The sequence below is a fragment of the Maylandia zebra genome, linkage group LG23 (assembly GCF_041146795.1).
Source record: "Maylandia zebra isolate NMK-2024a linkage group LG23, Mzebra_GT3a, whole genome shotgun sequence".
NCBI lineage: Eukaryota > Metazoa > Chordata > Actinopteri > Cichliformes > Cichlidae > Maylandia > Maylandia zebra.
Window position 1 is genome coordinate 35,029,750 of NC_135188.1, and position 27,792 is coordinate 35,057,541.

Consider the following 27,792-nt stretch of genomic DNA (forward strand, 5'->3'; position numbering starts at 1 on the left):
CATGACTGATGGTTTTCTCCCTGATATCTTTATTTAGCCACATGCGCTTCAGCGGTAGATCATGAAGGAGCATAAGATGAAAGGGAAACCTTAATCATCCATTAACTTTTAATCTGCTTTCTGAGCTGCCGAAACAATCAAAGTGATTTAAAAAAAGGTATGTGTGGGACCTTTGCCCGTGGGCAGCTATATACAGTGTGTTCCTCTTCTTTGACTTGTAATTAAGAGCTTGGATGGTGTTTTCCTTTCAGATGGCTCTTAATTCAGGGATTTGTTGCTCACAAAAGCTGCTCTCATATCTCTTCCTCTCTGCGGATTTTCAAGCGGTAGGCGTCTCTTATTCAGCTCGAGAGGTTGCTGAAAATAAATCATCACCCTCCCACCAGTATGCGAGAATGTCCAGATGGTTGAATTTTCACTGACGTCCTCCCGCTGAATTTCCCCATTGTCTTCCACGCTAAAATTAGAAGGTAATACTTGGTGAAAACGCTGCGTCTGCTCCGAGGGTGCTGGTTAATTATCAAGAACTGGATTTATGTTCCACCCACAAATGAGCCGCTGAAGCTGTGTTGTGAGGGCAGCCGGAGCTAAACCTCAAAACGAGCCCTGGAGGTTTGTTTGAAGGGACCGAAAATGGCAGGTTTCACTGTCAAATGCGGGCTTTTCTGTTTGTTCCCGGTGCAAGAAAAGCAAAAGCGGAACGGCAAGAAAGACGACAATTAACACACAAAGAGCGACTCTGCTCGTGCACCGACTCAGCGTGCGTTTCCGTGTCTCATTACTCCCATTAACATTACTAATTCAGCAGCTGAGCAGCCCAACTACTAATCACTTCAGCACTCTGTTAGAGCCTGTACTAAAAGACAAAACTGTGGTCAGTTAATGTAATCAGTGTTGTTTGTTAGTTAGCCTATAACAATCAATTAATCACTCTGCCACATATAAGCAGACAGACAGCAGGACACGGTCATTATGTGCTCCCGTTTTGACGAGAATTTTCTTTGGCGGCATTTGACAAATGACTGTTTTATCTTCAAATGCAGTGAAGGCTTAAATTCAATGGGGAATAAATCCAATGTTATGAGGCTGGGATTAAACCATCTGCATGATTTGGCAGTTCTTTTCATTTTCCATGCTATGTGTGCTTTAGAGGCCAAAATTAAAGGCTTGAACGCTTTAAAAAAAACTGCATTACTATTTATTTTTTGTAATTCAACAGTGAGTCAAGGCCATCCCGAGTGCTTCGTGTTGATTTAATAACATCAGACGAGGTTTTAGGGCTGTTTGGTGTTCTTTCAAACACTTTGATGGGTAAAAAAGGTGGACTTAGACTGGTCAAAGGAGCTTGCAAAGAAAAGCGTCTGGACTTCTTTAAGTTACTTGAAGACGTTTCACCTCTCATCCGAGAAGCTTCTTCAGTTCTAAGGTCAAATGGTGGAGAGTCCCAGGTATAACCTAGTGGGAGTAACCCCCCACAGAGGGACAAAAGGACCCCCTGATGATCCTCTAATCGCCTGAGCCAAGGTGTGAAACTGGGTGTGGGTCCCAATCAGCCAGAGTTTCGGGTGTGTTCATTGTGAAACCTGGCCCCACCTTATCATGCGAATTCCTGAGGTCAGATGGCCCAGGATGTGAGTGGGCGTTAAGGCGTCTGGGAAGGGATCTCAAAACTGGATTATAGATGGCAGAGAGTTGGTGTCGTAAACCCCCGCCTCTGTTCAAAGATGGTCGCTCACAGTAGACATAGATGGCTTCTTTCACTCCTCTTTCAAACCATCTGTCCTTTCTGTCCAAAATGTGAACATTGGCATCCTCAAAAGAGTGTCCTTTATCCTTAAGATGCAGATGGACTGCTGAGTCTTGTCCTGTGGAGGTGGCTCTTCTGTGTTGTGCCATGCGCTTGTGAAGTGGCTGTTTGGTCTCTCCAATGTAGACTTAGACTGGTGTTTCAGCACTGCCTACAAAACTGAAGATAAAAACAGATCCAGGAGGTTGGTGAGGTAGAGCGTTATCAGCCTTTTCTGAAACTAATAGGAGCCAGGCTACCTACAAACAGACTCGAAAGGAGCAACTGAGGCCATGAACTGATCAGGAAAGTGTTTACAGAGCCAAAGAGTCAAGTGAAGCAGAACAGTCGCCCCCTGCTGGCCTTCCAGGAAGAGATTAACTTCACTTTTCAGACCCGGGAGCTCCATCCATCTTTGGTTTTACAGTTTGTTGAAATAACGAGTTGTCATCACTGTGGTGCCATCGCATCATCTCAAACTGGGTTCTTGAGCATGACAACAACAACGCCACTCAAATGGACACTACAATCACCTGATCTTAATCCAACAGAACACCACCTCACCACAGCTTCAACTGAGTCCGGCTTGCAGAAACAAACATTTGTCAGAATATGTTTGTAAGCACACTTGTTAGGTCCAGGCAAAATGCAGCAATTAGTAACCCTGAAACCCTGAAACTACAGATTGCTCTGGGACATTTCAAATCCCAGTTTGCATTTACAATTCCAATTCAGAGAAACAATCATCTCAAGGTGCTTTATAGGGTAAAGACCCCACAATGTTAGAAAAACCCCAACAATTAGAAAGCCCTCCACGAGCAAGCACTTGGTGACAATGGGAAGGAAGAATTGGCTTTTAATAGGAAGAAACCTCCAGATTCGAGCTCATGGAGGAGCAAGCCGTCTCCCATGATTGTTTAACAGGGATTTAAAATCCTATAAGATGAGAAGTCATCCTAAAGAACGGGATGCTTCCCTGCACAACTACTACTGTTACTTTAGGTTTTGCATTTCTGTAATTTTACTTAGTACAACAGCTCAATCTGAATGTGCTGTCTGTACTTGAGGTTAAATATTCTCGTATTTGCTGTGATCAAAATTTAACTGATATTTTTATTTAGAATGTATTTAGCTATTTCTTAAATATAATACATTAGTATCTGTGAGCCTGATAAGTTTTGAGACATTTTTAGAAGTCATTTTTTGTTTTCTCTTGGTTTGACGGTCTTTGGAAAACTCTGTAATATTGATAAATGGTCCAACAGAAGGGCCAAATAGAGATTGTGAATATAGAGCCACAGCAGTGTTTTGTACTGTGGTGACCCTGATGTCTTTTACACAGGCTGGTGTGACCACATCAAAGTCTTTTCCTGGACTCGCTGGTTCTTCTGCAGTTCCAGCACTGTTTAAAGCATTCTGAACTGGCATCAGTGGTTCAGCAGCAGAAGTATGATGAGCTATTCGAAGCAAAGGCCTGATGTTCCTTTGCATTGAGTGTTATCCTATGGAAAACTATAGGTTCAGCAGGAGCCGCTGGAATGGGAACCTCACCAGAATTAACTTCTTTTGTGGGTTTGGGGTCCTTCTTAGGATTGGATAATAGACTTTACCCTCCCTGGCCTGAACCTGAGACATGGATGCATGATGGTATACCTCTTGGTCACTTATAACATCATTTATTTAAAAACACTGACATCTACATTTTGAACTGCTCAAAGAAGTCCTGCCATTAATTAATTCTTCGATCTTAAATATGATCAACCTATCTCTAATGATCGGTTATGTACCACAGGCCTTCAAGCTGGCTGTAGTTAAACCTTTACTCAAAAAGCCATCTCTAGACCCAGCAGTCTTAGCTACTTATAGGCCAATCTCCAACCTTCCTTTCATATCAAAAATCCTTGAAAGAGTAGTTGTCAAACAGCTAACAGATCATCTGCAGAGGAATGGTTTATTTGAAGGGTTTCAGTCAGGTTTCAGAGCTCATCACAGCACAGAAACAGCTTTAGTGAAGGTTACAAATGATCTTCTTATGGCCTCTGACAGTGGACTCATCTCTGTGCTTGTCTTGCTAGACCTTAGTGCAGCATTCGATACTGTTGACCATAATATCCTATTAGAGCGATTAGAACATGCTGTAGGTATTACAGGTACTGCACTGCAGTGGTTTGTATCATATGTATCTAATAGACTCCAGTTTGTGCATGTAAATGGAGAGTCCTCTTCACACACTGAGGTTAATTATGGAGTTCCACAGGGTTCGGTGCTAGGACCAATTCTGTTTACATTATACATGCTTCCCTTAGGCAGTATCATTAGAAGACATAGCATACATTTTCACTGCTATGCAGAGGACACCCAGCTCTATCTGTCCATGAAGCCAGATAACACACACCAATTAGTTAAACTGCAGGAATGTCTTAAAGACATAAAGACCTGGATGGCCGCTAACTTTCTGCTTCTTAATTCAGATAAAACTGAGATTATTGTACTCAGCCCTGAAAAGCTTAGAAATATGGTATCTAACCAGATTCTTTCTCTGGATGGCATTACCTTGGCCTCCAGTAACGCTGTGAGGAACCTTGGAGTCATTTTTGACCAGGACATGTCCTTCAACGCACATATTAAACAAATATGTAAGACTGCGTTCTTCCATTTGCGCAACATCTCTAAAATTAGAAATATCCTGTCTCAGAGTGACGCTGAAAAACTAGTTCATGCATTTATTACTTCCAGGCTGGACTACTGTAATTCATTATTATCAGGATGTCCAAAAAACTCACTGAAAAGCCTTCAGCTAATCCAAAATGTTGCAGCAAGAGTACTGACAGGGATTAGAAAGAGGGAGCATATTTCTCCTGTTTTGGCTTCCCTTCATTGGCTTCCTGTTAAATCCAGAATTGAATTCAAAATCCTGCTCCTCACATACAAGGTCTTAAATAATCAGGCCCCATCTTATCTTAATGACCTTGTAGTACCATATCACCCTATTAGAGCACTTCGCTCTCGCTCTGCAGGCCTACTTGTTGTTCCTAGAGTATTTAAAAGTAGAATGGGAGGGAGAGCCTTCAGTTTTCAGGCCCCTCTTCTGTGGAACCAGCTTCCAGTTTGGATTCGGGAGACAGACACTATCTCTACTTTCAAGATTAGGCTTAAAACTTTCCTTTTTGCTAAAGCATATAGTTAGGGCTGGACCAGGTGACCCTGAATCCTCCCTTAGTTATGCTGCAATAGACATAGGCTGCCGGGGGATTCCCATGATGCATTGAGTTTTCCTTTCCAGTCACCTTTCTCACTCACTATGTATTAACAGACCTCTCTGCACTGAATCATACTTGTTATTAACCTCTGTCTCTCTTCCACAGCATGTCTTTTATCCTGTCTTCCTTCTCTCACCCCAACCGCAGACTCGAGGTCGTGTAGCTTAGCTTCCTTTGCATTTTTGGACTGTTAGGATGCAGCTTTGGTTTAGTGTTCCTGCACTGATGTGAGGTTGGTGGGTGCAGGCCACTTGTAGGATCTACATTTCGATTTGTATCAGAGGCTGAATCTCTTTCATGCAGAGCGCACTCTGCAGTCTGTGTTCCAACATGTGCGTAGCTTATTCCAGTGTTTCAGAGTGCAAGAGTATGCCGTTTTCATGCTACAAATCAGTTTTGATGAAAATGCATTGTGGCAAACTCTAACATAGCAGTTTTCCGTACTTAGACTTGTAGCCGCTTGCCTCCCCCACAGAGCACGGCTCTTTGGAGGCGTCTGCTATATAAATGTAGGCTGGGGAGTGCAGTACATCACACAGATAGCTCAAAAGGGTGTACTCGTATTCTTTGGCATGCTTAAAATTTTCAAGTTGGTCATACTTAAACTTTTGCTCAGAACTGGTACTCCAGTTTGGGCCACTGGTTTGTCGCAGCTATGCCATTTTGGAGTGGTCACAAACTCACTGTCCCACAGTAACAAAATTTAGTCCCATCGTAACAACATTGTAACAAACAAAATGTCAAACACTTCCATAATTCAGCATGTTATCTTTTACACCTTTATTTGGGCTCCCAATACACAAATCAAGGATATGTTCATCAATACAGAGTCTGCTTTAGATCTCATGATACATTGAATGGAAGGAGGTCTGGACTGATGCAATAAACCAATAACAGTTTAATTCTGAACTACAGTCCTATATACACAATCTTATTTCAGAGATCTGTATTTTCTTGTAGTTAATAACATTTATCATACTGAATAGTAATTGACAAGGTACAATCACACGGCCTTTTTTTTTTTTGCGCTTTCAGCCGCTATATCTTAAATGCACTTTCACAGCAGATGTAAAGTAAACTTCATTTTAGCTCTATAGTGAATCTGCACAAAACTTCAGGCACGGCCCGATAGGCAAATGGAGTTCCCCTCACATTTTTATTTGTTCAGAACTGTTGATGCGCTCTTTTAAATATATGCAGACCGTGTTTCCTAAGAGAGACGCCAAAGTTTTGCTTTTGTTTTCGTCAGCAAACCGACGAGGTGATACATCTCCACAGATACAGGTAATAAACCCAAACAGAGGAAGATTCGTTCTTTTATCAAAAATTCAAGACCTGAGATTTTTAGTGAAACAAAATGTCTTAACATACAAAAACGGAAGAAAAAACAAACAAACAAAAAAACATGAACTGTAAACTGTCACAATGGTTGCGTTGCGTCTTCCCTTTTGTGACTAAAAACATCCGTGTTAAAAATAGATGTCAGCTCAAGTTAAGAGAACATTTAAAAACCTCTTTTTTCAGCCGCATTTCAAAAACATCCAATTTTTGAGTGTGCGCTGCAAGCTAGTAGTACACAGCTCTATGACATTTGACAGTTTGACAAGAATCATCAATGATCAGTGTGTAGACACGACTGAGGGTGATGCAGAATTCAGATAACTTAAGACAAATAAAATCATTTTTAAAATTTTAATAAACATGGTAATACCTTATTGTAGACAACACTGGGGACTCTCTGGGTTACAAGTTCATCCCTTGGGCACTTAGTAAAGAGTCCAGCATGTCAAAAGTGTCTTTGTAGTCAGTGTGCTGCCCGTTAGATGTCAGCATGCCGTTGGTTCCGTCATGGCCGTGGTGCTCCATCATCCTCTGGTTGCTGTCTGAGTAGTGAGACGAGCTCAGGCTTCCTTTGGAGGTCCTGCTGCTCTTAGACGAGTGGTGGTGGTGGTGGTGGTGGTGATGGTGGTGATTGTGGTTGCCGGCATCAGGGTGGGGTCTCTTACGAGACGAGCCAGAGGAGCTGCCCTCGATGCAGTGGTTGCCGGGAGTACGGGCAGATAAGGAAGAGTTGTCTATTGCCCCTCTGTTGTTTGCACTGAGGGAGTACGAGTGCGAGTGGCTGTGTTTCGAGTGGCGGTGGCTGCTGTGCTCTCTGTGTTTGTCTTTGCCTGGCAGAGCCCCACCCTGCTCCGAGCTGCCGTGGCGCTCCGATGAAACTTTGATCCGCATTTTGAGCTCCTCGCTAGTGGCCGAGCCGTTTTCTGCGTATGAGGCTGCGAGGCGAGGTTTTTTAGAGCTGGGCTTTTCTTTCCTGTCACCCGGCTGGCTGACCTGCTGCAGCTGAGAACGTTTCTTGTGGTGGTGAGAGGACAACGGCGGAGGAGTGTAGACATCTGTGCTTGGCTCCTCCTTAACGCCGTTCTGCAAGGCCAGCTCGGCCGCGTGTTTCTCTCTGTACTTTTCCAGAGTCAAGACTTTCTGTGGCCGCGAAAAAGCGGCGGTGTTCACAGCGAGCTCGCTGCTAGTCCCGCCTGCAGCTTTGTGTTTGGGCTTCACCAGGGTGAAGTCTGAGTGGGCGGGCTGGGAGAACTGGTCGTACCCGCAAGCCTTTGATTGGTCGTTTAGTGGCTGGTATGAGGCGAACGGGGTTGTGATGGTATTTAGGTTGGGCATATCTGTAGAGTCTGATGCTGAGGGGAAAAAGGAGTTGGTGACACCAGGAAGGCTTTCTAAGGATGTTCCCTGGAAGGCAGTGTCCCCAGTTGAACCATCTGTCTTTGGCTTCTTAGCAGCTTGAATCGCCTGCAGACAGAAAAGGCAAACTCAGCATGACATACGAACAATACAAATCTCCACAGTACCAGCTGTGCCCTATGTTCTGGGCTGTCTGATGTTTTTCACCTACCCTCCAGTTTCGTATCCTCTTCAGCTTGCTGGGTGTCTTCTCCAGGATTTGAAGAAACTCATGGGTGAGCTCTGAAAACAAACAAGGCAGCCTCAGCTCTACCAGCTCTCTAACAAGGGCTCAATTGTAACACACAAGGTGGACAAATCCACTGAGCGGGACTCGCTATAATTATCAAAACAAAACCATCAGCTGGCTCTACAGAGCTCTTGCAGATGGACTCCAGGACCCAGAGAAGGAAGACGACCAGTGTCACCATTTGCAGTGAAAGACTGTATAACTGCAGTTTGAACATACGACACTAGATGCACCGAATAAGCAGATGAACTATTCTAAGGACAGCAGTAACGTGGCCATTCAGATCAGAGCTCGCTGTTTAGAAGAAACGTTTAAAGTACGAGTAAGACGATGGTCCAGTGTCAACTCTGTTCTAGACGAGGGATAAGGAAGGAAACAGGTAACGTTGCTAAAATTTAAAGTCGGAGCCTTCAGACTATGAAGAACTAGGGCAACACATTTTCAGATTAAAGGTGAATTACAGGTGTGTGCGACTACTAGACAAAAACAGTCACTATTCTCAATCCTGGGTACCAGATGTACTTGTCATTTAATCTAAATGTTAATAATTAAACATTTTAATTGATACCCAGTGCTGGTGTTGTGTCCTAAATGTTATGCAGCCATCTGCCACCAGATAGAGCTGCAGCTCCATAAAGCCTCAGTGTTCCCTGTGAAATAAAGTCAAACCTCATACTAGAAAGTAGTACATATGCAGGGTTTTCCTGGCTCAGAATGGACCTTTGGTTGAGGGGCGATTTTATATGTTAACAAAGCAGAAATCGCAGCACAGCCAACATTTTAATGTGTGTTTGGGGATTTTTATCAGATGACCTCTGTGCTGTAAAATCAGGACAAATAAATTACTGAAAAGCAAAGCCCGATTTGTGTTAGTCTTTGTGGGTGAGGTCACTGTTACGTACTCGTGCAGCAGTCTGACAATAAAAAGAGAAAAGTGTTTATCGTGATCTGATCTACAGTCTGCACAGAAACAGATTCCTCAGTTCCTCTGATACACAAGACATGGAAATGTGCTGGTGCTAAAACTTTGTGGCCCACACAAAGCAAACACTTGTGTCACACCCAATTTAGTGTTGGCAATGCCGTAATATACTACTGCTGGAAGCTCTGGGAGAGCCTGGGCTAAAAGTGAGACCCAGCTTATTCACCATCTGTCTAAAACACAGCAGCTGTGGATGAAGAGAGACCACACTGTTGGAAGGTGAACACATTGTGTTTGAAGTTTATGTTGCTTTTTTAAACACATTTAAAGATGCTTGATCAGAAAGAAGAGTTTGTAACTTTTTTGTGCTTTATGAAATGCTGAGAAGACACTTTCCTTGTACGAACTGTGTGACTTTACTTTGCTGGGATGTGAATTTCTACAACTCAAAATATGCTCTTACCGTTAAGCAGCTGTAACGTTACTGTGCGGTCCACATACTCCCACCAGTGTTTGCCATCTGTAGACACAGGGATCTCCCATTTGGACCACTTGCAGGCCAGGTGGATGCAGACACATGCGACGACTGTGGGCCTGTACTGTAGGCAGAAGGTGGTGAGGTGCAAACTGCAGGAGACAAGAAACGCAAAAGACGACTGTCAGCTGACGGATCTGCGCACCAACTTGCATGATCTACTATATATTTTACTGTTTAACAGACAAACAGTGGTGACTGTCAGATTCAGTTATCTTCGTATCACATACACATATCCTTACCTCACAGGACTCCCCTGTCTAAAACCTATATCTGTTAGATTGTGTTCCTAAATGTCTCAAATGATTACATAAATATAGACGTACTGATTTTTATTATTTGTTTTGTGTTAATGTAAAAATGATGGAAATTACAAAACAACAGCGTTTCTTAATCTCTTAAGAAAAATAAAGAGTTTCAGTTTTGATATTTTTACATAGCGCTTATATACAGTATAAAATTAGTGACGATTCAAATGTAGCCACGCTGAGACTGAGAAACACTGATGTTGATAGCCAAGACAAGTGATTACGCTTTCAGTTTTCTACAGTTAATTTCTCCCACACCCTAACACCCAAACTACACTGCAAACTGCCCCACAAAGCCTGTGGGCAGCTTTGAAGTCATCATGTCACAGCAGTTTAATGTCACAACCAGTCTGTGGGCCACTCTTGCTTGTGCTCTTACGTGTCCTTCAGCCGGCTGCAGAGAAGCGCAAAGCCCACTGTCTGCGCTTTTCATGCCGTTTCCCCTGATGATGTTTCACACCTCTTTCGTGGTGACCTCAGCTGTCGCTCCCTTAAAAGTTCAGGCCAATAAGTAGTCCACACTGAGCTACAAGTCGTTGTTTTTGTTGGAAGAATGTGTCAAAGCTAGTTTATGTACCCCTGTGTGTACACAGCTAGCTACACACCAACAGTACTAAGTACCAACAAGCTTAACAAGTCATTCATCAAATGTCTTTGAATCACTGGAAGCTAAATGAACAATGACGTCTATATTCTTCCAAGCAGAACACACAGGCCCAACTAACAGAAGCGTTTAAATATGGGGTTGCAAAGAAATGGGTTATGTCACAGTAGCAATGTCCATCTTTTATATACAGAGTGTGTGCTTAAAAAAATAGAGGCCTATTGTTGCATTTGAAGCCCACAGACAATATATATTTGCACTTTATTATATGTTTCAACTCTATTAGCCTTAGTCTAAAACTTTAGGAGAAAGTAAGTAAAAGATGTGTCTATTATTCATCTGTAAAACAAAAAAACTTGAATAACTAAACGTTTGCTATGTCGAGCTTCCTATGTCACAACAGTGGCTGTCTTTTTACCAGGCTAAATCACCATGGTAACATAAAACCAGGAGACTTACGTTCAGAGGTTTAGTTTGAAATCAGCTTAAATGCCCTTTGTAATATACTTTCTCCCCCAATCAACATGATTTTCACTTTGATATGTACAAACCAAAACAACATCCATGTCTCCAAAATTAAGAGTATGGGACAGTTTTAATGCTTAGGTAAATCCAGTTTAAAGCGAACCCTTCATCTGATTAAGACTGAATGGAGAAGACAAGACTCACAAATATCTTGTGTGGAAAAAGATTCACGTAACGCATGAAGTGCCCCTTGTTATGTGAGCACGAACAGAGTCTGAAGGAAGAAGGGATTTAGGTTTTGTTGAGCTAGCTAATATTCCTCACAGTACTCCGTAGTGACCCTCTGGAGTCCTCTAGAACAAAAGCATTCAGTTTGCAGTATAGTTTGGCGTTTCATTGTTAGCTCCTCTGGATTTAAAAAAAGATCAAAAAGAAACATTTAAAAAGAACAGTAACCGTACTTACCAAGAAACTCTAAAAGTTTAAGAATCTTTAGTGGCAATCTATATTCAGGCTACCGTTTGAGACTTTTTTTTTTAAAGACATGTGCACTCGGTACCAAACAACTTCGAGAGGTAAACAGCAACACTACACTCCACATTGTGCATTCAACCCCTATGTGCCAACACAGAGCCCTTGTACAATACACCGCACACAGCAGCCTGGTCGGTACTTCCCCATTGGGGGTTCCCAGGATCCAAGTGCAAACAGGGCGTTGGACACAGGAAGGGGTACCCTGCAGTGCAGGAAGCTATAGTGTGCCATTACAGTGCAATAATGGGAACAGGATAACAACCTGTTGGTAGCCATATAATAGGAAGTCTGTGCCAAATCCTTGCTTGCTGTAAAACAAGAGAAAAAACTGGTTTTAGAGCAAAGCTGATAACACACAGCAGTAGTTCTTGAAAAGTAACAGGTGAGGAAAAAGGTAATACCTCGCACTAGCTGGGAACATCGCACAACATCTGTGTGCGGATGATCAACTGTTATTTCAAAACCTGCAACCAGGAAGGAAGATTGTCAGGCAGAGGTGCAAATACAGAAGCAGAACATCAGTGAGATAATGTTTTGGGGTTTTTTTTACATTTGCTCAACAGAACGGGAGGAAAAACGCTGCATCAGAATATGTGAAAAAGTGTCAGCATGCATGTGTGGTACTTTAGTCATTTTCTTCTGTGTGTAACCCCCCTCTTGGTGTTACACTGGTCTATTGTAGAAACCAGGAAAACCAAGGACAGCAGAAAGTGTGTGCAGTCTGTGCAGCGCAGCCTGTACTCACCCAGAGTTTGTAGCACGATTGTTTCCAGTGCTACAAGCTCTTGTGCCTGCTGCTGGAATGCCTGAAACAGATCAAGCCGTGAAGAATTAAAAACGACCCTCGACAACCACAAACAAATCCATTTTTATAAGCGCACACACAAAACAAAAATACAATCAGTGGACAGGAATGTTAATGGAGCAAGCCTGTTAGCATTATACATTAGGGATGTCACAAAACTCGAATTTCAAACTCGATACCATTTTCAATGCCATGGAAAGGTGTCGACACCATGCTGCAACAACAGGAGCAATGGCGCAGAATTCATTTCTGCTGCAGCTGTTTACATCCCCAGTTCTGCTCATCAGACCTGAAACCCATCTGATTCCTGCTCTGCTCTGGATTTCACTCATTATTTGCTCGGATTAGTTCTCCACACGCTGAACTCTACTCAGTTCAGCTACGGATCGCCTGCTAGTTCATAAAGCCAGCGACCCGTCAGTGTTTGTAATCTACTCTGCCACGGCTCAGTACTCCAGCACGACCTGCAGTCTACCAGCTGTTACTTTAATGCTAACAGATGGCTAATGTGGCTATCAGATAACTGCTAAAAGGTAAATGGCTAATGCTAACGTGTGCGCCTTCCAGGTTAACATTTATGAAAACTGTTTAATACTTTAATGCTGTTGAAATGGAAACTTTCCTGACCTCTGAAATTCCTCCTGAACTCTTCTTCAGTGTTATGAAGGTTAACTACTTCAGCTGTTAGTGAGAGGAGGAGCTGTGTGAAGTTGTGTGTCGAAGGCTGAGGCAAAAGACAGCACTGTTGGTATCGATGCTGTTGTAAAGAAGTTTCGTAATTCAGTAGGAATTTTAGTATAAATTATAACCAAGTATCATTTCTTTGTGAACTCTACTGGATATAATTGGTTTAATTTGGTGGACACACACACGCTGACATACACAGACACGTTTATACAAAAACTGAAAAGGTTGATGTGTGTCCGTCTCCGTTTTGGATGGGTGGAATTTTTTCTGTATACTTGTGGCGGTCACCTTGTGCTAACAGTCAAGACTGAATTAAGCCCACCCAATCATCATTAACAATTACATTTTCTTTTAAGCAAATGGAAGTTTAAAACCTCAAAAAAGCCAATATGGCTTATGACAGAGGAAAAACAAAAGAAACAGCCATGCTGCAAAACATGAAAAAATTTGGATGTAACCAAATTATCTTTGTCCTTTCTTGTACAACAAACTAAGACTGAAAGACTTTTGATTAAATTAAGAAAATTCAGCATGCAACTCACGTTTAACAGTCTCTGATACTCAACATTATCTATGATGACACTCAGCGAACTGTAACAGAGGCTACTTCTGTGAAAAGCATTTGATTAAATTAAGCAAATTCAGTAATTAACTCACATCAGTCTCTGACTTCAGAGTCAGCTGTGACAACAGATACGTTTATTCTAGACATCAAACTGCAGCTGCGATTACTTTACAGACAAAAAGCTGCAGTTTGCTGCCTGCCATCGCTGCCTCCAGTCAGAGGTCAAACCTAACAAATGGTGCGATCCACACAGACTCCAGTACACATCTCATGAGTGTCGCCTGCTTTTCACCAGACAGCAGAGCTCAAAGTAATCACTTTGTTAATCAAGGCCTTTCCAGCTCATTTTCACATTAAATTATTATTATCCCGATCTACTCAGCCATGTCGACATCTGGCACTTCTGACACACAGGAGTGGGCCTTCACATGCAAAGAAAAATAATGGTTATGCATCTGCCCTCTTTTATATAAATGTGGTTGTGGGGAACAGTTGTGCCAAACCAATGAAAGACTCTAGTACAGGCATGGGCAAACTACGGCCCATCAAACGTTTTGATCCGGCCTGCCAAACTTGAAAAAAAATTAATAAATTAACCTTGTTAATGTTTTATTTCCCCTGCAATTCTGATGTGATGAAGCTTCCCCGGAGTAAGCTTGTTAACGTCACCACAGATGGATCTCTGAATTTAACGGGAAAAAACGTTGGCCTGCTGAGGAGAATCCAGAATAAAGTGAAAGATGAAAACCCTGACCAGGATGTCATTTTTCTCCACTGCATCCTCCACCGGGAATCTCTATGTAAATCGGTGTTACAGCTGAATCATGTTGTGAATCCTGAGGTGAAACTTGTCAACTTCATACGCGCACGGGGACTTCAGCACCGTCAGTTCATTGCATTCTTGGAGGAAACGGATGCGGATCACCAGGACCTGCTTTATCACTCCCGTGTCCGCTGGTTGAGTTTGGGCAAAGTGTTTCAACGAGTGTGGGAGCTCAAAGAGGAGATTGGCGTGTTTTTGGAGCGGCAGGGGAAGACTGAGGAATTTCCTGAGCTGAGCAACAACAGCTGGATGTGTGACTTTGCGTTTGCTACGGACGTATTTTCACACTTGAATGAGCTCAACGTGAAACTGCAGGGGAAGGAGCACTTTGTGCATGACATGCACACAAACGTGAAAGCCTTCAAATCCAAGCTGGCTTTATTCTCCAGGCAGATTTTGAACACGTCATTCACTCATTTTCCTACACTAGGCACGCTGAAAGAGGCCGGAGCAAAAGTAAAGAAATACAGTGAGTCACTGGATGCACTGCACGGAGAATTCTGCCGTCGGTTTTTGGATTTCGATAAAATTGACAATCACTGGCCTTTCCTCTGTCACAAGACCCTGAAACAGCTCCAGAGGAGCTTCAGCTCGAACTCATCGACCTTCAGTCCAACCCTGCCTTAAAAGAGAAGTTCAGCTCTCTGAAACTAAATGACTTCTATGCTTCACTCAATGATGCCGCGTTTCCAAATCTAAGACGAAAAGCGCAGATGATGTTGGCTTTGTTCGGCTCTACCTTCGTGTGTGAACAGACATTCAGCGTCATGAACATCAACAAAGCCAGCCACAGATCCAAGTTAACAGACCTACACCTCAGATCCATCCTGAGAATCGCCACAACAAAACTAACTCCAGACTTTGATGCGCTGCCTAAAAAAGGAGACCAACAACACTGCTCCCATTAAAATGTGTGTCTCCGTGATACGCACGTTGTTAAAATGAACAGTGTGCGCAGATCAAATATAACGCTTCACAGACTGACTTGCTGCAACTGTTTCGTTCTTGCACTGGTCGTTGTTGACTTTTGGCACCGGGGAAACAAATTGAATAAAAGGAACAGGACAAGTACATCTGCATCTCCTACCGTTTTTGGAAAAAAAAAAAAAAAAAAAAAAAAGAGTCAGGAGGAGAGTGATGTGATATCCTGAAGGATAACAGAACTTTCAGTGCTTTAAAATAAAATGTTCATTTATTTGATTTTCAGTGTTTAAAGACTCATTTCGAAGTCAGAGATTTTATTGTAATGTTCTTCTTCATTTTCATTGGAAATTAAAGCACATGTTTTCTCCATATCCCAAGATGTGTATTTTTCCCCCCAATGAGGTGATGTTTTCAAAGCATGCCATCTATCTGCTCCTGTTCCGGCCCCTTTGTCAAATGTTAGAACTCAATGTGGCCCACGAATCAAAAAGTTCGCCCACCCCTGCTCTAGTATAAACATGGTTAGAACCCGATGAAGAGAAGAAGGACGGGCAAGTTTTTTTTATACATTTAAAAAGGGTGAAAGGTCCAAAAGACAAATGTTAAGAGCCATTTTGTCTATTTAGCTGATGTCATCCTACGCTTTGGAATTAGTCACCAACCATATGTGAGCAAGGCTTTCCAGCAAACATTCACTTCACACTGGGAGTGAGATAACTTCCAGGTATGTCTCCGCCTCTCCTTTCTCTAGGAACAGCACCGTTTTTTGTGCTTGGGGCCACGTAGTATGCATTATAAAGGATAGCTAGCACTACCTTAACGGTCACATAACCCCCAAATGACCCAGGCTCACTCCTAGTAGTGGTATTGTTATTTCCAATCTCACAAGGTAATGATAGGATAATCAGACCATGGAAAAAGGTGCTCAACCTTTAAGACTGTTTCCTTTCAGCTCATGGCACAATGTTGGTTTAGAAGATTATATACTGGCATAAACCGAGGGATCGTAAAACCTCAGAACTAGTGATCAACATGTGTTAAAGTTTTCCAGAGCTAAATAAGAGATCTGAAATAAAATAGATCAGCAGGACACATATCGAAAAGAAAAACAAATAGACCAAAAACCTCGGCTTCACGTTTCTACTAGTCGCAGCATCAGTACAATCCATATGTAACCTCTAAAAACCACACTGTAAGGTCTGTGAAACATTAACTTACAAAGTATGGAAAAACATAAGCTCCAGAGCAGTCACAGTTTACTCACGTTGCTTTTAGTGTCCAGGGGAGGATCTTGTGGGTTAATCCAGGCATGGGCTATTTTAATGACGTGCTCCAGCTTCCTGGGCTGCTCCTCAACTTTAGCTGCCAGGAACAACGTAGTCTGGGAAATTATCTATACAAGGGAGGAAAGGAAAAACACAGTTTTGCTAGTCTGCGGCAAAGGTGATCGTGATATCAGCGAACAACGCAGCGATACTTACATTTCTATTGAATTTGGTGAAGGAGTGGATCATATAAAACCTGTGCATATAAACTATAGCAGTGTTGATAATTAATTGAGAGCTGAGTGAACGGTTAAGGAAATCACATGGATGGTTCACAGGCAAATAAACAACGCCATTAGATTAGAAAGCTTAGTACTGAGTTAAGGCCTTGGAGATCGCAAAACGTGAGGCCGCGGGTTAAAACCCTGTCAACACACTCATAATTACACAAAGCCCACATTTCCAATGTGGGCTGGAATCGTGTATAGAGTGGCAAAATGTTTACAACACACATACGACTAATATCAGTATCTCTGCTTTTAGTAGACAAAAGCTAACAATAGAAACAACAGACTGACGAGCCAAACAATGGCTAAGCTAGCTAGCGGGCCTCATCACCTCCGGCGGGTCACAAACGTCCTGTGAGAGGAGTTAAAATGGCTCATCTTATCAGAGAGGCCTATGTATACAACACCGAACCATTGGACACCTGTTTACACAATCACAGCATAAAATATAACAAGCATTTCATTTCGAGCCGCACTCTATGCTAATGCTAACTACAGACAGCCCGCCTGCCGTCCGGCAAGACTCAGCGTTTCAGAAAGGATACACGTTGAGTCTCTGGCCAATTTCTTGGATTAAGTTGGCAGCCTGCTGTCGGTAAGCGAGCTCTTTGTCTGCTTCTATTCCACAGCGTCGAGACGGCGTATTTTCGAGCTGCTCCCGGGTGAAGAGCCATTTCGTAGAGGGTCCCCGGTGGACCGCCATTACGCTCCCACTGCCAAGCCCGACGGTCTAGCACCGGGAGGGAGTGGGGCAAGCGGGGCACCGGAAGGAAGAGAGAAGACGCGTAAACCGACACGAAACCGGTAATATATTCTGTGAATAGCGCCCCGACGGTCGGTGGTGCAAATCGCATGCCGTGTAGACAATGCGTTACTGGTGTTCCAACCCGATTTTGTTTACAAATAAAAAACAAACGAACCCGAAAACTAAAGCTGAATTATGTAATTACTCCAGTAGGTTGCTTTATTTAGCCCAGAAACACTAACAGCTTGTCTGTGTAGTTTCGCAGTAACCATTTAAATTAAGACTAGCGAGAACGGGAGTACGGACTCGATTTAAAAAGTAAAAACGAAAATATTTATATTATTAAATATTACCCACTACAGGTCACAACTGTACTTTGGGCATTGCTGCTATTATATGTATTATATGTATAAGTGTATATAATGATGCAAGTGCCCTTTGACTGCTTTACCTTTGTGCCGATTTTTATTAAAATCAAACATAAAGTACAAAAGACTTATGAAAGCAGGCATGCGGGTTAGTTCTGTTTGTTTGTTTGTTTATTTATTAACAATTTTACTGTTATGGATGTTTACACATCCAAAAAATGATCACTGTGCATTAAAGTAGTTAGCACATGTTGATGATGTCATCAAGCTGCGCCTGTTTTGGTGAAAGCATGGCAGCAGCTAAAACCATTATCATCTGCAAATTATGGCGGGCGACAGTCATAGCAAAGAGATGAAGCACTTTTGAAATATGGGGAAAGCCAAAAACTACGCTTCCTCCATTTCCGTAACATTGATTCATTAATGTTGAATTCTCTCGCAACTGTTCTATTCCCATGTTGTTGCAGTATATTAATAACTAACCTCGTATTGTGGATGAGTAATAATCAGTTGTTCTCCTGACTGAAGTTTGGCCCGTGTATAGCATCTTGCTATGCGATTGCATTTGTCCCTGACCACCAGAATCCCTCACGTTAACTTTTAATGAGTGGAAAAAAAGTTGGCGTTCATCCTCCAGCTTCACTATGCTAATGTTATGCTAACATAGCTGTGTCGCTAGCAATCACATAGCACATCATTATATACCAGATAATCCAACTTCAGTGTTGCCCTATCATATATGTATGTGCTCTTAATCTGAAAGGTATAAATACGGAAGTGTGTGTTCAATAAATGTTGGCGCAGAGGAAGGCGTGTGCCTCTGATGTAAAACTCTAACAAGGTGTATGTGGTTTATTCCTCCATGAGATGTGCGAGTTACCACGGTATTTCTGCCCTAGAAAATGGAACATCCAACAGGTTATGGGCCCAGAAGGGATGTGGGAAGCCGGTGGAACCGTCTGTGCTTCGACGGAGATGAGAGAAACTACGAATTGTGGGAAACAAAGTTCCTGGGATACATGCGGCTACTTGGGCTAAAGGCCGCCATTTTGGACGAGCCCGGCGAGTCGGAGGAAGAAGACAAGGACTTGGGCTACGTTCACACTGCAGGCGAAAGCGCATCAAATCAGATTTTTTTGACCCTATGCGACCCATATCCGATCATGGTGTGACAGTGTGAACGGCACAAATCCGATATTTTCAAATCCGATCTGGGTCACTTTCGTATGTGGTACTGAATCCGATCAGTACCACATACTGAATCCGATCCGATGTCTCAGAAAGCGACTGCTGTGTGAACGGTCAAGCCGCATTAAATCCGTCTTTTACGTCACTGATACAAGACAGACGCCAATTATCAGCGCCAGAGAAGACATCGCGAACGCTTCCTGGCCATCCGGTGAAACTGCTGGGAAGACAACGTTGGAGAAAAGTGAACATTTTATTTGTACTGCATAACCTGCAGATTCTGACAGAAATCTGCAACTATCCTTTGAAGCACCGCTCCTCTAAAACAGCAATGAGGATAATTATTAGGTTATCTACATTATTATGTAAATAACAAAATAACTTAAAGCAAAAATCGGGAAACATGAAGTCCGAAGTCTTTATATTAAGGCCATCAGTCAAACAATATAGTTTGTTCTGGGTCTAAACAGAGCGCGTTGTGTATGACGTCTTCTTTTGCGCATGCGGGCCGCTTTGAGCGTTCACACTAGAGCGCGTTTGCTGTCGCATTTTATTTGTAGTGTGAACGAGCAGACAAAAAAATCGGATTTGATCAAAAAAATCGGAATTGAGCATTAAGACCTGCAGTGTGAACGTAGCCTTGGATGAAAAGAATGAAGTAGCTTATGCAGAGCTAATCCAAGTATTGGATGATAGAAGTCTTTCACTCGTGATGAGAGATGCCAGGGATGACGGACGGAAAGCGTTGGGAATTCTGAGAGAGCACTACGCCGGTAAGGGGAAACAACGTGTGATTAGCCTGTATACGGAGCTAACGTCGCTACAGAAAACGCCCAGCGAGAGCGTCACAGACTATATGATAAGGGCTGAGACTGCCATTACAGCTCTGAGGAATGCAGAAGAGACATTAAGTGATGGACTGCTTATTGCAATGGTGTTAAAAGGGTTGCCTGAATCTTTCAAGCCGTTTGCCATACATGTAACCCACAGTGACAAAGCAATGACATTTAGTGAATTCAAAGCTAAATTAAGAAGCTTCGAGAGCACCGAAAAGGCCACATGTTCTGAAGACAATGTGATGAAGGCAAATAACTGGAAGAAAGAGAGAGACAATGCAGAAATCATATGTTACAACTGTGAAAAAAAGGGTCATATAGCACGTGAGTGTTACACAAAGGCCGAAAGGAAAGAACAAAAAGAGAAGCAGTGGTGCGGTTACTGCAAAAGCTCAACGCATAAGGACAGCGACTGTCGCCGACGAAAGAAGATTACTGCTAAACACGTAACCGATGCAGAAGATCATAGTTTCGCGTTCAAAGCTAAAGACTGTGGAAATCAAGGGCTGAAACAGAGAAGCCTAATGGTTGATACAGGGGCCACTTCTCACATTATTACGGACATTCAGAGATTCAAAAGTTTTGATGAGACATTCGCACCTGGAAGACACTTCATGGAGTTAGCTGACGGGACGAGGACGAGTGGGGTCGCACTGAAGAGGGGAGATGTGGAGGTCTATCTACAAGACAGCGAGGGACGAAAGGTGAAGGCGACACTGGAGGGAGCCCTTTACATTCCCTCTTACCTGCAAGATATCTTCTTGGTCCAGGCGGCGACGGCTAAAGGAGCCTCAGTAACCTTCAAGAAGGGCTGCAACCAGCTTATCCATAAGAACGGGACAAGGTTTAAGATAAGTGAATATGAACGCCTATACTATTTGAACAGTGTTACATCTGATCATTATGTTGACAACAACGAATGCAATGGCTGTCATGATGTAGAAACTTGGCACAAAATCCTCGGCCACTGTAACTATGAAGACTTGGTTAAACTAGAGAACATTACCGAGGGTATGAAAATAAAAAGGTAAAGCTAAACATTACCAAGATTGTGAAGTGTGTATAAAAGGGAAATTTATCCAACCCAGGAATAGAGAGCCTGATGAAAGAGCAGAAGAAGCATTAGAGCTAGTGCACACTGACTTAGCTGGACCGATAGAACCAGAAGCTAAAGACGGGTTCAGGTACACGTTAGCATTTACTGATGATTACTCAGGCACAATGTTTGTGTACTTTTTAAAGGCTAAAAGTGACACCGTAAAAGCAACTGAAAGATTCTTGGCAGACGTCGCCCCTTATGGGCAAGTAAAGAGAATCAGGTCAGACAATGGAACTGAATTTACATCTAAAGAGTTTCAGACATTGTTAAATAAAAACACGATAAAGCATGAGACATCAGCGCCGTATTCACCTCATCAGAATGGGACTGCTGAGAGACAATGGCGAACACTTTTTGAAATGGCACGGTGTATGTTGATCGAAAGTAACCTGCCAAAGAGATTATGGACTTATGCTGTTATGACTGCCGCAGTAATTCGTAATAGGTGTTACAACAGACGCACAAAGCAAACCCCTTATTACATGCTGACAGGAAAGAAGCCAGACATGTCGAGGATGGGGATCTTTGGATCAGTTTGCTACGGTTACGGACACAACAAAAAGAAGTTAGATGCGAGATGTGACGAAGGAGTTTTTGTGGGTTACGATAAAAACAGTCCGTCATATCTAGTCTACTACCCTAAAACAGGACGAGTTCTTAAACATAGGTTGGTTAAGTTCCTCACTAAAGGTGTAGTTGAGCACCAAACCCAGACCACTCAGGATGATGACGATGGAGATGATGATTTGACTCCAGGGGACATCTTGAAGTACCCCGCTAGAATGGACAAAACAGGGAATGACCAGAGATCAAATGAAAGTATGATCCTGGAACCTGAAAGTGACATTCAGGACAATGTCATAAATGACACACAAAACTCAGACAAACAGAGTGACAGAACAGAGTCTGAACGATATCCTAAACGAAACAGGAGAAGGCCAGATTACCTGAAAGACTATGTCCAAACTGCAGAAGACGACCAAACATCGCTGACTGTAGATTACTGTTACAGGGTGATGTATAACATACCAAAGACATTTGAAGAAGCTATGCAGTCATCGAACTCTAAGTGTTGGTCAGATGCTATGGAAGATGAAATGAGATCCTTGAAAGACAATAATACGTTTACTCTAACCACGCTGCCAGAAGGTAAAAATGCAGTGGGAGGGAGATGGGTGTATGTGATAAAAGAGAACCCGAATCGGACTAAAACATTTAAAGCAAGATATGTTGCTAAAGGCTATAGCCAAGTTCAAGGCATTGATTACAAAGAAACCTTTTCGCCGACTGCAGATATGACATCAGTGCGTACTCTGATGCAATTAGCAGTACGGTACAACTTTAAACTCCATCAAATGGACGTGAAGACTGCTTATTTGCACGCCCCAATCGATTTTGAGGTGTATATGCAGCAACCAGAAGGTTTTGAAGTAAAATCAGACACAGGTGAAAAACTGGTCTGCAAACTAAACAAATCACTATATGGTTTGAAACAATCTGGCAGGAACTGGAATAAGATGTTACATGACCATTTATGTGAAAAAGGTTACAAACAAAATCCTGTAGACCATTGTGTATATTCCAGACAGACAGCGAGTGAGACAGTGATTCTTATCATCTGGGTTGATGATGTAATCATAGCTGCCAACAGTGAAGACGCTATCAGAAACGTGAAACAAATGTTGAATGAGAAATTTAAAATGAAGGATCTTGGTGAGCTCAAACATTTCTGGGTATTGACTGTATACAAGAGAACCATGAGATAAGACTAAACCAGACACGGTACGTCACAAAAATCCTGGAAAGGTTCAAAATGTCTGACTGTAAGCCACGTTCTACTCCTTGTGAACTCAAAAATGACTTTGATGCACATGGTGAATCAGCTGATTCAGGAAAATATAGAGAATTAGTGGGCAGTTTGATTTACCTAATGACATGTACAAGACCAGATTTGAGTTGGATAGTGAGCAAACTGTCACAATCCCTATCTGAGCCAAAAGAGCATCATTGAACAGCAGCAAAACATGTATTACGTTACCTTAAGGGGACACTAAACAAAGAGCTGTGCTATAAAAGGACAGAAGGAAACCTAAATCTTATAGCATACAGCGATGCAGATTGGGCCACAGATTTGAGTGACAGGAGAAGTACAACGGGTTATTGTTTTGTACTATCCAAAAATGGGCCAGTGATCTGCTGGAAAACCAGGAAGCAAGCTACAGTAGCTTTGTCAACGTGCGAGGCAGAGTACATGGCGATGGCCGCCACAGTACAAGAAAGCTTATACCTCTCACAGCTACTTAATGGCATGGACATTAAAAGGCAATATTCACCAGTTACCATTCTTGCAGACAATCAAGGTGCAATTGCATTGTCCAAAAATCCTATAAACCGTCAAAGATGTAAACACATCGACGTCAAGTATCATTTTATTAGGTCTGCTATAACTGAGAAGGAAGTACAAGTTAAATATTGTGCAACAGAAGACATGGTAGCAGACGTCATGACTAAGTCTGTAAGTAAAGTGGAAATAGATAAATTTACGCATATTTTGTTTGGAACATAAATGTTGATATGTGAATATCATGTAAATATGTATATCATGTAAATGTGTAATGTACAGTGTTAAGAGCAAGTGGGGGTGTTGCCCTATCATATACAGGGAGTGCAGAATTATTAGGCAAATGAGTATTTTGTCCACTTCATCCTCTTCATGCGTGTTGTCTTACTCAAAGCTGTATAGGCTCGAAAGCCTACTACCAATTAAGCATATTAGGTGATGTGCATCTCTGTAATGAGAAGGGGTGTGGTCTAATGACATCAACACCTTATATCAGGTGTGCATAATTATTAGGCAACGTCCTTTCCTTTGGCAAAATGGGTCAAAAGAAGGACTTGACAGGCTCAGAAAAGTCAAAAATAGTGAGATATCTTGCAGAGGGATGCAGCAGTCTCAAAATTGCAAAGCTTCTGAAGCGTGATCATCGAACAATCAAGCGTTTCATTCAAAATAGTCAACAGGGTCGCAAGAAGCGTGTGGAAAAACCAAGGCGCAAAATAACTGCCCATGAACTGAGAAAAGTCAAGCGTGCAGCTGCCAAGATGCCACTTGCCACCAGTTTGGCCATATTTCAGAGCTGCAACATCACTGGAGTGCCCAAAAGCACAAGGTGTGCAATACTCAGAGACATGGCCAAGGTAAGAAAGGCTGAAAGACGACCACCACTGAACAAGACACACAAGCTGAAACGTCAAGACTGGGCCAAGAAATATCTCAAGACTGGTTTTTCTAAGGTTTTATGGACTGATGAAATGAGAGTGAGTCTTGATGGGCCAGATGGATGGGCCCGTGGCTGGATTGGTAAAGGGCAGAGAGCTCCAGTCCAACTCAGACGCCGAGCAAGGTGGAGGTGGAGTACTGGTTTGGGCTGGTATCATCAAAGATGAGCTTGTGGGGCCTTTTCGGGTTGAGGATGGAGTCAAGCTCAACTCCCAGTCCTACTGCCAGTTTCTGGAAGACACCTTCTTCAAGCAGTGGTACAGGAAGAAGTCTGCATCCTTCAAGAAAAACATGATTTTCATGCAGGACAATGCTCCATCACACGCGTCCAAGTACTCCACAGCGTGGCTGGCAAGAAAGGGTATAAAAGAAGAAAAACTAATGACATGGCCACCTTGTTCACCTGATCTGAACCCCATTGAGAACCTGTGGTTCATCATCAAATGTGAGATTTACAAGGAGGGAAAACAGTACACCTCTCTGAACAGTGTCTGGGAGGCTGTGGTTGCTGCTGCACGCAATGTTGATGGTGAACAGATCAAAACACTGACAGAATCCATGGATGGCAGGCTTTTGAGTGTCCTTGCAAAGAAAGGTGGCTATATTGGTCGCTGATTTGTTTTTGTTTTGTTTTTGAATGTCAGAAATGTATATTTGTGTATGTGGAGATGTTATATTGGTTTCACTGGTAAAAATAAATAATTGAAATGGGTATATATTTGTTTTTTGTTAAGTTGCCTAATAATTATGCACAGTAATAGTCACCTGCACACACAGATATCACCCTAAAATAGCTAAAACTAAAAACAAACTAAAAACTACTTCCAAGAACATTCAGCTTTGATATTAATGAGTTTTTTGGGTTCATTGAGAACATGGTTGTTGTTCAATAATAAAATTATTCCTCAAAAATACAACTTGCCTAATAATTCTGCACTCCCTGTACAAAGACCCGAAAGAAAAGCCTAGAAAAGAACAAGCAGGATTAAAAGAAATGGAGCAAAGATGCGAGCAACTCGAGAAGCAAAATGCAGAAACAAACGATCAGTTGAGAACCCTTATCCTGGAGAAAAAAGCGCTCATGGAAAAATACCTGGAAACGAAGAAAAGAGGCTTCTGCTGGTTATTCAGATGATTTAGCCTCGTCCTCCTCCACCTGTGATCCATCTTAATTTTCACCTCTCCTGTCCTCCCTCTCCCTTTCTCTCCTAACACATATTCCCTACCTTCTTAATCTTTTTTCTTTTTTTCACCCTCACCCCCCAACCAGTCCCAGCAGTTGACTGCCCCCTCCTGAGCCTGGTTCTGCTGGAGGCTTCTGTCCGTTAAAAGGCAGTTTTTCCTCCCCACTGTCGCCTAGTGCTTGCTCAGAGGGGATTGTTGGGGTTTTCTCCCCCCCCCCTTCATTTACTTGTTTTAATTTTTTCTTTACTTTTTTCAACTTATGTAACAAAATAATAAACCAATTGAATTTATCCTTTGAGTATTTTTCATCTAATCTTTACAGAATTAAGCTCTGTCTTTTATTTGCTTGTTAAAACTCCATAAATGGTGAAGTAAAAACCCTGGGATATGGTTTTAAACATTGAAATAGACTAACCAACTAGTCTAAAACTAAGAAACACTTAAATATTATGTTAAATTGAAAACAGTTAAAAAGAAATATCCCCGTTCAAAAATGTCATGTGATAATCTCATTGGTTTATGGAGTGATCATGACATCATCACTCCTGGAGGGAAAAAGGCGCACAAAAGTGGCAGGCAGACGAAGAAAAAACAGCATAATGATACTTTTACGTTTTGAAATCTACAAAGGTTTGCACTGTGAGAATCAACTTGTGAGAACTGTGACTAATCTTCATGTGTGTGTGTAAAAAAAATAAATGAATAAAGTGAATAAAGTGTATAAAGTGTGTGGCGAGGGGCTAGTTATTCTGAGAAACCCTACTGCAATAAATGAGGGACCACTGTATATACTTTCTCTTTGAGTCTCCAGGTGAAGGCACAGCCATGAAGTCATCCACTAGACAGTCCCAGATGGCCGTCGCTACCTGGGGGATGATCTGGCTCACCGTGGACACACCGACTCTGTAACTGAACGCGATGGTCCTGAAGGAGTCCCTGGTGGCAAGGAACCTGGACAAAATTGTTCAAAATTAGTATTATGTGTACTGCAGTTACAAAATACATTATTCAACCTCCAAAATACTTTTGTGATGTCAGATTTAAATTACAAAACATAAATCTTACATAAAACATTTTGTAATTATAAGGATAATTACATAATATATATTAGATTTAATATAAAACAGTCAGTTGTGTTTTGTTTTAACTTTAACATATCATAATTTGATTGGTAGCAACTTTCACAACTACAGTGAGCCAATCACTCATAATTCCTAAACATGTCAATCAGGTAGCAATGAAGTAAGACATTAATAGAAATAAAGAGTTGTACGTAGCCTTTTCCTTGCATAAATCATTGCTAATATTTTTGAAAAATTAACCTGTGATAAGACAGCATATCAAGATAGAATATGCTGGATAGAACCATATAACTAAAGATGAACCAAACTGTTCACAGTTTTATCTAACTCTCAGTTTTAAGAAAGGCTGGTGACCCCTGTTATAGAGTCTGACAGCTGCAGGGATTATATACAAATATTCAACTATACCAGAATTAAACCAGGTCTAAATAAAAAAAAAGGAGTGAGTATCACTACAAAGATTAACCCACAGTGGTCCTCATACCACAGTTTGATATCAGCAAACACCGAGAGCATACACTGATACGACACCACAGCCATGCTATCAATGCAAACACTGATAACAGCATAAATCGAATTAAATCAGGTCTTGATGAGACCTTTTGAGTATCACTAGAAATATTATAAACAGTCGTCTCCATACCACAGTTTGCTATCAGTAAACACCGACAGCATTCACTGTTAGCATAGCACATCCATGTTAGCAGTGTATAAACGATAGTTTAGCATACATTAGCACAGGCATCAATAAAGGACTACCGTATTAAACACTTTTACTAACCGCAGGCAGATGGATAGGCGACAGGGATTGAGCGCCTGTAGTTGGTGTCTAAGCGGGCGATGCTTGAACCAATGCGGGACAGCAGGTCCTCAAACTGGGCGAGGGAAAGACGGTGGTACCGCTGAAAGCGGCCGTCATCCAGGCGCAGCTCCTGGACCAAATGGTGAAACTCACCAAACTGCTCACGCTTCTGGAGGACCTGATGGACCCACCGAGGTACGGCGAGGGCGGCTTAACAAATGACAGCATTTGGCATCCTTTTAAAACACACATACCTAGTAAAGATATAAACCTCACTGTGGCACATATATAGTCATTTTAATATTTCGAATCAAAAACAGTTCTTATTTAATTCAGTGACAGCAACGGGGACAAAGCTATTTTTATAACGCTTTGTCCTGCATCTCGGGAAATAGAAACCTCCGTTCTGAGGGAAGAAGCTGAAATTCACCCCTTAGACGATGGGAACCAT

The 27,792-nt window shown here is 42.2% G+C and overlaps 2 protein-coding genes across 4 annotated transcripts; one reads left to right on the top strand and one right to left on the bottom strand.

Moving 5' to 3' along the window:
- Positions 1 to 5,802: 5,802 nt before the first annotated feature.
- Positions 5,803 to 27,475, bottom strand: ccnt2b (cyclin T2b). 3 transcript variants are annotated; one of them, XM_076880773.1, is made up of 11 exons: positions 27,321 to 27,475; positions 26,250 to 26,408; positions 17,302 to 17,486; positions 16,686 to 16,767; positions 16,469 to 16,597; positions 12,146 to 12,206; positions 11,802 to 11,864; positions 11,663 to 11,708; positions 9,418 to 9,581; positions 7,955 to 8,025; positions 5,803 to 7,851 (listed from the first exon to the last, which is right to left on the bottom strand). In XM_076880773.1, the coding sequence occupies exons 3-11, from the start codon at positions 17,457 to 17,459 to the stop codon at positions 6,790 to 6,792; spliced, it is 1,836 nt and encodes a 611-aa protein (XP_076736888.1). In that variant the 5' UTR covers positions 17,460 to 17,486; positions 26,250 to 26,408; positions 27,321 to 27,475; the 3' UTR covers positions 5,803 to 6,789. The 3 variants fall into 3 exon arrangements, 2 of the variants coding, with proteins under 2 accessions (XP_076736888.1, XP_004552623.2); XM_004552566.6 differs by lacking the exons at positions 26,250 to 26,408; positions 27,321 to 27,475 and having other exon boundaries at positions 17,302 to 20,073; XR_001167595.5 differs by lacking the exons at positions 5,803 to 7,851; positions 7,955 to 8,025; positions 26,250 to 26,408; positions 27,321 to 27,475 and having other exon boundaries at positions 9,445 to 9,581; positions 11,332 to 11,708; positions 17,302 to 20,800.
- On the top strand, positions 14,085 to 15,188 carry LOC143414967 (general transcription factor II-I repeat domain-containing protein 2A-like). Its single transcript, XM_076880090.1, has 2 exons — positions 14,085 to 14,749; positions 14,842 to 15,188. The coding sequence occupies exons 1-2, from the start codon at positions 14,092 to 14,094 to the stop codon at positions 15,186 to 15,188; spliced, it is 1,005 nt and encodes a 334-aa protein (XP_076736205.1). The 5' UTR covers positions 14,085 to 14,091.
- Positions 27,476 to 27,792: the final 317 nt, after the last annotated feature.

Coding starts and splice junctions, on each gene's coding strand:
- LOC143414967 (XM_076880090.1), top strand. CDS start 14,092: ATGAAGCTTCCCCGGAGTAAGCTTGTTAACGTCACCACAGATGGATCT. Junction 14,750..14,841: donor AGCAAAAGTAAAGAAATACA/GTGAGTCACTGG, acceptor CTCTGTCACAAG/ACCCTGAAACAGCTCCAGAG.
- ccnt2b (XM_076880773.1), bottom strand. CDS start 17,459: ATGGCGGTCCACCGGGGACCCTCTACGAAATGGCTCTTCACCCGGGAG. Junction 12,207..16,468: donor CCCTGGACACTAAAAGCAAC/GTGAGTAAACTG, acceptor GATCTGTTTCAG/GCATTCCAGCAGCAGGCACA. Junction 11,865..12,145: donor AATCGTGCTACAAACTCTGG/GTGAGTACAGGC, acceptor TCCTGGTTGCAG/GTTTTGAAATAACAGTTGAT.